Source organism: Spea bombifrons, chromosome 5 (assembly GCF_027358695.1).
Source record: "Spea bombifrons isolate aSpeBom1 chromosome 5, aSpeBom1.2.pri, whole genome shotgun sequence".
Taxonomy (NCBI): domain Eukaryota; kingdom Metazoa; phylum Chordata; class Amphibia; order Anura; family Pelobatidae; genus Spea; species Spea bombifrons.
The window spans coordinates 63,320,910-63,333,891 of record NC_071091.1 but is presented as its reverse complement, the minus strand read 5'-3'; the positions used below and the strand labels follow the sequence as shown (position 1 = coordinate 63,333,891).

Genomic DNA, 12,982 nt, shown 5'->3' with positions numbered 1-12,982 from the left:
GAATGTTACAGAAGATGTCCTGTTTGCTAAACTGTATCAAGATGGGTTTTGGGTTGCCAATCTTAGGGCATCTGTATGAGATGGTCATGAGAACCCTACTTTCAATTTAGCTGTACCCTCTTCTATAATTAAGTATAATGTAGAGTAAAGAAAGTTATATCTATCTAATCTATTACTTTAACTATGTAGGACTGTCTTTGCCAAGGTAACAAGGGCAGATGTCTAGGGTCCATTCATCCTCAGGGGTCCTGGGAACAACTTACCTTTTAATGCCTTGGCTAACCCCATTTGTGTTCGACTGTGAGTAGAAGAAGGGAAGCTGCAGGAGGAAACAGGTTATACTGAGGAGAATAAATTTGACTTTCCCAGGTGGTCTCTTCTATGGGTGTTTTCCTCTGGAATATTAGCAGCTAGTTCTTCCTGTGTCATAGTATATGTCTCACGGGCATAACAGGGCCTCCCCAACGCATACATTATATTTATGGTGTCTACTCACAGAGGTTTACTCACACTCCACTTGAGTTAAAGACAGGCCTGTATCTATGTCCTACAAATAACACACTTCTCCTAACTAGGTTCTTATTTCCTGTGGCTGAGGCTGCGAAACTGTGACATCATATACCAGTACTTATCATTTTTATTCCAGCCAGTGAAGGAAGATCTATTCCAACAATAATCCAGATCTCTCTGCTAGTACTCCAGACTATGAATAATATAACTAATACAAGTAAACAGGATTCTCAAGGTTAGAACCAAGAAAGAACAGGGAACAAGTAATAACATGATGTTTGAAGGTATGTGAGGACAACATCCAAGCTTATAAAGGGGTGGAGCACATTCACTTATAGAACATCGCTAACTGAATTGTTTATTCTTGCAGCAAACCGCAGTAATTACGTAGGTGTTTACCAATAGTAAAGTGTTGAAATCTCCAAACCTTATTTGTGGTTGGCTCATATTAGCTCCTTAACTTGCCAATCAGTTGGAAATATTTTATATGCAATTACAATCTGTAAAAATGTGTAAATGTGTAATTTAGCCATTTTTGTTACCATTCAAAAAAAAATGTTAGATTTTAGCAAATAACCAGATGTAAACACTAACGTTTCATGTTAGAAGCAAACCTAGAATTTGTCTTCTTTATTATGCTGGTTTTGTTAAATTACCTGGCAGTAAGTCACATGAATTTACTAATATGCTACGCTATGGATAATTGGATATAGAATAGATGCAGTTCATGTAAGGTAACACCACTCTTGCATCTTCGAAACAAATGTCTGATGTGTGAATGCAAGATACTTTTGTATGACTTTTGTATAGTCATAAATTGTGTTTATATATAAAAGTAATTAACAGTCATAATACATAGTCATGTTGCAGATCTGATAGTGTCATTTTACACTTGATTCTAACTTTTGCTAATTCTTTAGCACACAAACCTAGAAATAGGGCTAGATGGCAGAGCACACAGAGCAATTGTACATCAGAGCATGTTGCTGGAGTTCAAACTGAGCATCAGAATGGGGAAGAAAGGAGATTTAAGTGACTTTGAATGTGGCATGGTTGTTGTTGCCAGACGGGCTGGTATTTCCGAAACTGCACATCTACTGGGATTTTCACACACAACCATCTCTAGGGTTTACAGAGAATGGTCCAAAAAAGAGAAAATATGCCTTGTTGATGTCAGAGGCCAGAGGACTGGTTTGAGATGACAGAAAGGCAACAGTAACTCAAATAACCACTCGTTACAACCAAGATATGCAGGATACCATCTCTGAACGCACAACACATCAAACCTTGAAGCAGATGGGCTACAGCAGCAGAAGACCACACCAGGTGCCAATCCTGTAAGCTAAGAACTGGAAACTGAGGCTACAATTCGCACAGGCTCACCAAAATTGGACAATGAAAGACTGGAAGAACGTTGCATGCTCTGATGAGTTCCGATTCCAGCTGCGACATTCAGATTGCAGGGTCAGATTTTGGTGCAAACAACATAAAAGCATGCATCCATCCTGCCTTGTATCAACAGTTCAGGCTGGTGGTGGTGTAATGGTGTGGGGGACATTTTCTTGGCACACTTTTGGCCCCTTAGAACCAATTGAGCATCGTTTAAACGTGACAGCCTACCTGAGTATTGTTGCTGACCATGTCTATCCCTTTATGACCACAGTGTACCCATCTTCTGATGGTTACTTCCAGCAGGTTAATGCCCCTTGTCACAAAGCTCACATCATTTCAAACTGGTTTCCAATGGCCTCCACAGTCACCAGATCTCAATCCAACAGAGCACCTTTGGGATGTGGTGGAACGGGAGATTGGCATCATGGATGTGCAGCTGACAAATCTGCAGCAACTGTGTGATGCCACCATCTCCATATGGACCAAAATTTCTGAGGAATGTTTCCAGCACCTTGTAGAAAGTATGCCACGAAAAATAAAGGCAGTTCTGAAGGCAAAAGGTGGTCCAACCCAGTACTAGCAAAGTGTACCTAATAAAGTGGCCAGTGATTGTATGTATGTGTATGTACTTATGTCAATATGTATGTGTGTGGGGGCAGAATAGAAGTTAGAAAAAGGATGGAAAATGTTAAAGGCAGACAAATAAGATAAAATAAAAACAAAGGGAAAGAAGATATAAAAAGGTGAGGAAAATAAGTCAGCAAGTCAGGTGCAAAAAAAGAGACAGGGCAAACGGAATAGTATAGAACAGAAGGAAAAAAGGCAGCAATAGGCAGAAAACAGAGAAAAAGTGGGAAGAAGAGCTTTCAAAAGGCGGGAAATCCAGAGAAGGGGTACTTCCTGTATAGTTACTCCAGGGCTCAAAGCTCCTTGATCTGGCCTCCTTATATCTAGGCATCTCACCCTCTAGTTTTAGATTATGACCTCTTGTTCTAACATTTGTCGTTCCTCTCCCGTACATTGTTAAATCCCTTTATGTATTTTAATCTTTCTATCATGTGTTTCTAAAATTTGTTTAGACCTCTAGCTCTCTATAGGGTTAACATGCACAGTGACACAGGCACTAGACTGCAACTCTTATAGCTTGCAGTTACTGCCTATGGATTGTTGCTGCCCGACATCTGCTGGGACGCCATGCATTAGCTACCCTTTTTCTCAATTTATATGGTAATTAAAAAAAGCCTTAAATGTCACACAGTTCAAGAAGATCCCGATAACAAGCTGAACTGAGAATGATTAGTTGGTGGAAAAAATATTATGTAACTTCTAAAAAGCAATTTTGGAGAAACATGTGACAGTAGCCCTTCTATTTCCTTTAAAGTCACAAGATGTGGAAAATCAATATTTATTCTTTTCATCTCACAAAAAATAATCATGGTTCAAGATCTCTAAAACATCCTGTGACTGAGGATAAAAGCAAAAACCTGCATGATGACATCACAAGCCTAGAAATCACCACCTATTACTCACTTGGTCAGTAAGAATGAACAAAGAATGGGTTATAAAAGTATGTCATATCTTATTGGTATGTATGGTTTTAGTCACTAGCCTTTAAAGCCTACAGTTTTCAGGGCTGCTTGTAAGGCAGGGCAGGAGGTGCAGCTTCTCAGTTCATAGCCATTCTAAAGAACCCACTGGTCCTTGTGTCTGACTAAGGTGGAAGGAAGACCATTGAGTATCATTTGCACAGATCTTCTGCACAACATCCACCATCCCCACCAGAGCAATGTATTGATACATTATGCTATGCTTGAGGCTTAATTCAAAGATTGAATTATTCAATTTGTGCATGAGAAGGAGACACGAGGAGGCTAAGCAGGATTCAGTTGAGCTGGTACTAGTGTATACCATTGCAAAAAACTAAACACCAATAAATAACATAAACAAATAACATTCACTGAAAAACACTCAAGCTTGCCAAGCTATGCAGGTACCATAGCACACCAACTCTGGGAGGACACACCTCCATGCCCAAACCCGAGGTTCCAAGCTCCACCGCTAGAAGCCTCCCACTGAGTTTACCTAATGCTCTCACCACAGCATTAACTCCCAGATACCTGGCAAGCTTCTGCCAAGAGCCCACCCCTTGACATTAAATTGGATGGGTTCCCCATCAAGATAAAACACGGCATTTTCAATACCCTAAGCAACAGCCACATTAAAAAAGTCCAAACCAAGATCAGAGAGATGCACTCAATCGCTGATAAATAAACCCCTGACCAAACCTTTCACTGGAGATTTCTTTGTCTTCTTGATACCCTGCATCACTTGAAAACGTTTAGTCTGACCCCCTAGCTCTGCAATTTAAAAAGAAAACCTAGCCTCGCCACCCACGATTGAGAGTACCCCACTTAAAGTCAAAACCATCACAAACCACAACAATACATTCAAATGGTCCCCTTTACCTACCACAGTGCCCACCCTGCTCACCAACGGATCCCATTCCTGCCAAACCCTGTCATACACTGTCCTCTTACCTGGAGCTAGAGAATACTTCACCCATCTCACAAGCATGCCTTCCCGATATTTCACATCAAGGGCGCCTCCTGCTGATAACGAGAGAGAGAATCAGCAATCACATTAAAGTAACACAGACATGTTTAACAGTAAAGAAGACCACCTTGCCATTCTGCATCCGCCATCCACACAACATAAGAGCCACCACAAAGGGGGGAAGCCAGATTCTTGAAGAGAAGGCTAGAATGCTTCCCCTCAGGCCACCTGGCCATGCACCATTGGTCCCAATGTAGGCCCCGAACCTACATCCATGTACAAGGAGGAGCAGCCATCTCAAAAAACACATTCTCATTAAACCTGGTTTAAACCTGGTAACATTGCCCTCGCCACCTGAACCCAGTGATGCGCAGCCCGCACCACTGCTGTGGACCCTTGACAGAGAGTTAGAAAAGACCCACCCCACCAGGATTATCCTGCAGGTAAAATTAAATCATCCCAAAAGCGACTGGAGCTGCCTCAGAGTAACCTTCCTAGTGAACAAACCTTGGCTACTCCTGCCCTTAGGGTCTCCAACTTGTCCATGGGTAAGCAGCAAACCCCATCCTTCTAATCATTCTCCAAACCCCAAAAAACTAAGGCGGATACTAGGGACCTCATTCCTTCTACCACCAGCCGATGTGCAACAGTTGCAAGCTCTGTCCCGTATCTTCATACCCCAGGAACAAGCAGCTGTTGAGGTGATTTACCATCAATTTACAACATGTCTTACCACCCAGTCCAAGAAGAAACTAAACTTCTCAAAGTAGGTGCATGAGATAAGACATAGGAGCACATCAGAAGGCACACGGCCTCTGGTTAGCGTCTCCTGCTTTTCACCATGCTGACTCCGCTCCACGTTGACATCCCTAGACAGCGTGTTGCAGCACCTCCAAGGCTTCTTGAAAGCTCTAGATCGCAGCTGTAATCGTTCTGCTCTCAAATTGCTCTACCCCAGGAACCCATATACATAATTGGTGTAGAACCTGAACAAAAAATACAAACTCATTTGGGTGTATTTTTAGTCACACTTTGTACAAAGAGGCAGAAGGGTCTGACCGTTAGTTCAAGATAACATATGTTCCTGCACCCCTTCGAGACACCAAAGTTTGCACAAAAGTCACAGCAAAAAGGAGGAAACTCTCGCTTTTTATCTAGTTCTACTTTCCACCATCCATAAATTACCTTTTTTTTAATTCACAAGAAAAATTCTCTAAAATCAACACCTCTAGCCTCTGGAAAACTGTTGTAGAAGAAGATTTCATCTAAAGACGTTCAGACATAGCTGAATAACAGTCATGGTTCCTTAGCTCAACATGCTCATGGCTAATACAGAAATGCCAGCACATCTCTAAAAAATTTAGAGTTTTAAAGCTCATGTTGATAAGACAAATAAAATGCAAAGTTCACCAATTATACAAAGAGAGAAGATTTTCCATAATGAATGAGTTCAGATTATGTTTGTTGTATATTTACATGATTTATCTTGCCCTTATAATGTCAAAAAATATGTAGTCCTGTTTTTGTTGTAAAATTCACACTCATTGGAATAAAGTCGACGAGACATATTGCTGCTTTTTTGTCTACTTAAATGTTATAACAAATACACGTTGCTGCTTTCATAATATGTGACATTTTAGAAGATTAATTGCCTGCAGTGCAATTATATTTAAGTACAGTTTCGTAATTCTAAATGTACAGTGCATTAAAGAACTTAGTTGGCATTTTCTAGCAATTATGTGGTAAATGGCAGGAAAAGAAAGGAGGAGAGACTCAGAGAGGTTACTAGTTAATGTAAAGAAAGGTGACAGTAGTAGAGCAGCAGGGGCAGTTTGTTTGGGATGCTAAAGAGAGAGCACCAACTAAAGGTATTGGAACAATTTATGAGTATAACTATTTTATTAAGGTTCATGTGAAAGATCACATTTTCAACAATATATAAAAATGATCTTTGCTTCTTTTGTACTGCTTCTACCTGTGAGAAAGTAAATATTTTCTTTCTCCTTAAGGATAATAAAGATAAAAGCCATGTTTCTGGAATAAATGATAAGGTTGTTTATTCACTAAAATAAGTACCAACAAGAGAATATCCTACTAACTGGGTGGGGGTCTGGTGCCCCCCCTTCCCCCACATTCTGCATGACAGGGGGTGAAAAAATCTCGGAGGAGTGTAGTGCTCCTTGTTGTGGGGCATAAGTGTGGGTGCAATTTAGAAAAATAGCCTATGTAAGGCATGGACTAATAATAGTCTACGTAGAAAAATGCAGATATGATAGAAGGTATGTCACTTTTCATTCTCTACTTATTGTTACATAGCTTTCTCTCTGCGAACATGGTACATTGTCACATAGAAAACAATAGAGACAATGTAACAAAGGAAGCAAATGTCTCAGAATGGGATAGGAAGGTTGGCAGGCACTTTTTTCTCTTGGTGGTGGTGTTGGCTATGCCTGGGACAGTGGCCACTGGAGCTACACTACACTACACCTACTAATGAAGAATAACAAAATGTTTTGTTAAGAGGTAAAACATCTAAAAGGCAAACATTTAAACTAAAAATGAAGTTTGTTCACTTTATACACGGCTAGTCCAGGTAATACAAAAGTAAACCAGATTTGATATATTTTTTGGTTATTATTTTTCTTCCTTTTTTTTCTTTTAATTTAAGCAGCAAGACATTAAACGGAATGCACATGTATCAAAGGATTGTAAAACACACCAAACTTGCAATATGGGCAGTATTTTCCGAGATGGAAATAGGACAGTGGCGATCACGTGACTTTTGGTCTATTATACTAATGATGACTTTGATGTGGTTTCTGCGGCTTTATCTGCATTATTGTAGCCAGTGGCTTTTCCTCCAAGCTATTTCCATTCCTGTCGTAAAGTAAGTGTTGTTTGTTTAATTACATTTACCTTCTTTACAATCTGTTGAAAGCTCACTTATTTGTACCGTGCCGGAGCACAGTAACTTTAAAGTAGAACAAAACAATTAACAACAAAATATGCTAGAAATAGGATAGGAAACGTCTACCTCTGTTATATGATTATAATGCTGCTGTAAATCACAAGGCTAATTTAGTGAAAAAAGAAAATGTTTTCAATACAGAAAGTTAGAAGAAATTTCAAGTTTGTATATATATATATAAACCAACAATGTATTCCGTGCTGGAAGAATCATTCAAAAGGTCTCATTTGTCAGTGGTACAGCCTTAGGGCAAAAATGGCTTTTTACACGTTTAAAGGCTTAAGAACTACATGACAAAATTCACAATATTTGATTTTTTTTTTGTTTGACAGCATATTTTCTCTAACATAAAAATGCCACAGAATCCATTACATAATGTGAAGAAATTCAGAATGAAAATGGTAATTCTATCAATGATATTTATATATGTTTCATTTAACAACAAAACCAAATGTGGTTAAGAGATTTTTATTCAAAATATTAAAAAAAGATCATTTTACATCTAATTTTAATTTACAATATTTCATTTTTTATTTAACATTGCTGAGATACACTGATAAGCTAAAAATGTGTTCGCCCTGCACTTTATTACAGTAATTATCAATATCATACAAACAAATTAAATAAAAAAAAATTCTCTGAAAACAAACAGAAAATCTAAAATAAATCATGAAAAAATAAAATTGTTATTTCTGTTTTGATTTTCAAAGTATTTGTTTTAATATACAAAAACACAACTTTAATCCTACTGTATTTGGACATCCCTCATACTATTAAGTTTAGAAGTTTAGCCATACCCATTGCTAACAGGTGTATAACTCAAGCACACAGGCAGCCATCTCCATAGACAAACAACGGCAGTAGAAGAGCTTAGTCACTTTAATATGGCGTAAACATAGGATACCACTAGTCAGTTTGTGAAATTTCTGCCCTGCTAGATCTGTCCAGACCACTGTAAGTGCTGTTATTGTGAAGTGGAAGTGTCTAGGAGTAACAACAGTTCTGCCAAGAAGTGGTAGACCACCCACACTCACAGTGCAGGGCTTCAGAGTGCTGAAGTGCACAACGCATAAAAAAAATGCCTGTCCTCTGTAGCATCACTTACTACAGAGTCCCAAATTGCCTCTTGAAGCAACGTCAGCACAAGCACTGCATGTCAGGAGTTCATGAGATGGGTTTCTATGGTTGAGCAGTTGCACACAAGCCAACGATCACTATGCAAAATGCCAGGCGTGCTAAAACACACTGCCACTGGAATCTGGATCAGTGGGAACATGTTCTCTGGACTAATGAATCACATTTCATTGTCTTAAAGTCTGATGGACAAATCTGGGTTTGGCAGATGCCAGGAAAGCGCTACCTACCTAGGAGGGATAATGGTCTTGGGCTACTTTTCAAGGTTTGGGCTAGGCTACAGAATGCAAAGTCAGGCTACAATGCAAGTATGCTAGTATGCAAGGCTAGGCAACAGTATGCAAAGACAATTGTATGCTTCCAACTTTGTGGCACTAGTTTGGGAAAGGCATTTTCCCGTTCCAGCAAGACTGTTACCTTGTGCACAAAAAAGGTCCACAAAACCTTTTGCAAGCCAGGCCTTCTCATCCAACATCAAGGTCTGACTTCACAAATGCTCTTTTGACTGAACAAATTCCCACAGACACACTCCAAATATCTCATGGAAAGCCTTACCCAGAAAAGTGGAGGCTGTCATAGTTTTTATTTCTTTTGTGTGTGTGGGGGCGGGGGGGTAACAACTCTATATTAATGGCCAAGGTTTTGAAAGGTCCAACAAGCTCATATGTGTGTGATGTGTTATTTAAAATGATTTAAAATATCTTTTTTTTGATTCCTAGATTTACGTTTTATCCTCATACTGTTGAACTAAACTACCAGAGTTCATTACTGCACATCAAAGAGGAACTAGGTGTGGTGGTGATTGGACCAATTTCTCTGAATGTATCAATGCTCATAATGATTCTTCTAAGATGGAGCTGTCAAATGCTATTTAATTCATTCCCAACTATTATGTCAAAATCTATTATAGCATGTGGGCTCTGGACAATGTTAGATCCCTTGGCAGTACTCCTAATGGATGCATTTCTGGGGGTAAGTCACTACTTGTGTAGCCCGGACAATGAGAAATCGAAGAAATAAGCACACCTTGTTTTTTACAGTGCAGTGTAAAAATTGCATGTAGTATCTCACCCAAGCAAAAACGTGCATTATTATATTATTTATTATTATATATTATTTCAGCCTGCCTTACCCATAAAGCCTCTTACTGCATTTTAGCTAGCAACATCTAAATGTCCATCAAACCAAATTGGAAATAAAAGGATTCCCTAGTTGGTATTAATCTGTCTAGAAGAGATTTTGAGCGGCAAGAAATATAAACTGAATTCATAATATCTCCCACAAACACTTTTGAAACATAAGCTTACAATCTTATTTTATTCATTACTTGGAGACAGGTGCTATAAGTGTAAGTTATTTACAATTTACAAAATAAGATTTTATAATAAAATATTTTAACATAATACTAATCTCATTTGTATTTTTAAGTATGTGTTTGGGTCTTAAATACAAGTATGATTATGTGTGTACAGTATAGTAAGTGGATGTTTTATTTTGCCCTCTTTTTTTAGAGACTTTCTTATAGTGCAGAAAAACCTATTGGTGATGCAGCTAAGCTTTACTGGATTTTTTACCGAACCGAACAATCAGGAACGCCTGGGATATTCATCACTATGTTGGTCTACATAATGATATTCATCATTTCATTTTCTGTACTATACCTCTATCTTCTCAGGTAAGAGTATGTTGCGTGGAGAAGGCAGCACAGGGGTTTAGGTGTATATATAAGTCTTTACCTAAAAAATGGATAGAAAAGTGCACACCACTGAAAGATCGATGTATTTATGATAATACGGATGGATAATAATATTGATAATATTGATAACAGCGCTCCCATAAGGTCCTCCTAACTGGCTGACTCGCTCCCACTCCTCCCCATAGTGACTGAAGCCTGCACGGCTGCCGGCGCCCCCTCCAAGTAGGCGCCCTAGGCGGGCGCCTCCTTTGCCTATAGGTGTCAGGACCCTGGTAAGCAGGTCGGGTAGGAGCCCAGTAGCAGGGGATACGAGGGGTTCTGTTTGCACCCCACGATGCATGACGGAAGTGATGTGGTACGGACAGGTGAAATAACACACAGCACAACAGAATACGAAGAAAGGTACTGTATTGTAACAGGTGATATGACCAGCAAGTAAAGGCAGTAGTCTCTATGCAGGATGCCCACTGGCAGGGCTGACTGGTACGGAGGCCCACTGGGTGGGCTGACGGCAGGAAGCCCACTGGCAGGGCTGACGGGTACGCAGGCCCACTGGGTGGGCTGACTGGTACGGAGGCCCACTGGGTGGGCTGACTGGCACGGAGGCCCACTGGGTGGGCTGACTGGTACGGAGGCCCACTGGGTGGGCTGACTGGTACGGAGGCCCACTGGGTGGGCTGACTGGTACGGAGGCCCACTGGGTGGGCTGACTGGTCCGGAGGCCCACTGGGTGAGCTGACGGCAGGAAGCCCAACTGGGAGGGCTGACAGGTCCGGAGGCCCACTGGGTGAGCTGACGGCAGGAAGCCCAACTGGGAGGGCTGACAGGTCCGGAGGCCCACTGGGTGAGCTGACGGCAGGAAGCCCAACTGGGAGGGCTGACAGGTCCGGAGGCCCACTGGGTGAGCTGACGGCAGGAAGCCCAACTGGGAGGGCTGACAGGTCCGGAGGCCCACTGGGTGAGCTGATGGCAGGAAGCTTAGGTACAGGCAGGTAGCTCAGGCACTGGCAGGTAGCACACGGTACAGGGCCAAAGCAGAGCGGTCCATGCACCTCAATGCAAAGGCCCTGACTACAGGGCAGGGCAGGTTAATAAAGGCAGGGCTTCACTCAGGTGATCAGACCCAGCTGACCTGGTAATCTGATCCTGAGCATTGCAGAGAGAGGGAGAGGGTGGCCACTAGTGGTAGCACCCCGACATAACGGCAAAATTAATCATACATGATCCGGGCTAGCAGGGTGGAATCCTGACATATGCCCACCGCAAGGAGCAACCTCTGGGTGCTCGTAGGACTGCGTATGGCAGTAGTGTCACCGTCTGTGGCGGGACAACCTAGTTCTGGCACGTAGCGCTTCCTCAAACACATGCTGATCTTCACGGCGTATGACAGTTCCATTGGAAGCCACTACACGGTCTGGTGGCAGCGCCTCAGGTGTGCTGGCCTGGGTGTTCCGGACCTTAGCCACTGGTGGCACAGATGCGAACGTCGTGGTAAGTACAGAAGTCGGACCAGGCAAGCATTCGCCAGGGGATAGGAATACCCCCTGTACACTGTATCCCTCTGAGTGCTGTTGACTAATACCGGGACTGGACTGTGTGGAGGCAGGAATGGAGGAACGCCTACCAGCTGTTTGATCACGAAGATGTTGCTCATAATATTTCAGCTCCTTTCTGTGCACAATTGTCCCATTGGTTGCTAGGACATAACCAGGAGCCCCAAGGGAGTGTCTTGCGGTTTGGAGTCTCCCGTTCTTACTCCTGTGAGTGATGGGAGTTGTGGTCCCAACCGCACCAACAGCCATGGTGTTCTCGTTCTCAGGTTCATCCGCTATAGCAGCCTCAGAAGAAGCATCGTCCATGTCAGGCCAGTCAGGGTCGTCAGACATGGTCTGGAGGTCATCTGACATGACTTCAGACGACGTAGGTAGTTCAGGTTCCGGGAGTTGGTTAACTCTTGGATCGCCATTCTGGGGAAGCGACAGGGTGTGCTCCAGCTTTGCTGCCTTCTCTCTACAGGCAGGTTCCTGGGCACGGGGTTTGTCTGAATTGGGTGCAGATGGTTTGGCTGGTTTCAATGGACAATATGAAATCCTATGACCAGTCTCTCCACAATAATAGCATAGGTTATCTACTTGCCTTCTTTGTTTTTCCTCCTTGGTGAGTGGCTCACGCTTGTAGCTCTTCTTAGGAGCCTTCTTGCTTTTGGTCTCTGTCTTGGTCTTGGTATCACCATGGTCGGGTTTTAAAACAGTCCGTACAGATATACATATCTGGAGAAGACATTCCGCCAGCAATTCCAGTACTGCAGGTATCCCCGCGGACTCCTTGTATTGGCCTTTGCATTCTGTCAGGACCCTGGTAAGCAGGTCGGGTAGGAGCCCAGTAGCAGGGGATACGAGGGGTTCTGTTTGCACCCCACGATGCATGACGGAAGTGATGTGGTACGGACAGGTGAAATAACACACAGCACAACAGAATACGAAGAAAGGTACTGCATTGTAACAGGTGATATGACCAGCAAGTAAAGGCAGTAGTCTCTATGCAGGATGCCCACTGGCAGGGCTGACTGGTACGGAGGCCCACTGGGTGGGCTGACGGCAGGAAGCCCACTGGCAGGGCTGACGGGTACGCAGGCCCACTGGGTGGGCTGACTGGTACGGAGGCCCACTGGGTGGGCTGACTGGCACGGAGGCCCACTGGGTGGGCTGACTGGCACGGAGGCCCACTGG

The 12,982-nt window shown here is 42.5% G+C and overlaps 1 protein-coding gene across 1 annotated transcript in view; it reads left to right on the top strand.

Moving 5' to 3' along the window:
• Positions 1–12,982, top strand: part of LOC128497678 (uncharacterized) — a 71,812-nt gene that overhangs the window by 32,548 nt on the left and 26,282 nt on the right. The window contains exons 7-9 of the mRNA XM_053467841.1: positions 7,124–7,342; positions 9,277–9,529; positions 10,069–10,232. Coding sequence (XP_053323816.1) covers positions 7,124–7,342; positions 9,277–9,529; positions 10,069–10,232 — 636 coding nt within the window. The remainder of the gene's footprint in view (positions 1–7,123; positions 7,343–9,276; positions 9,530–10,068; positions 10,233–12,982) is intronic.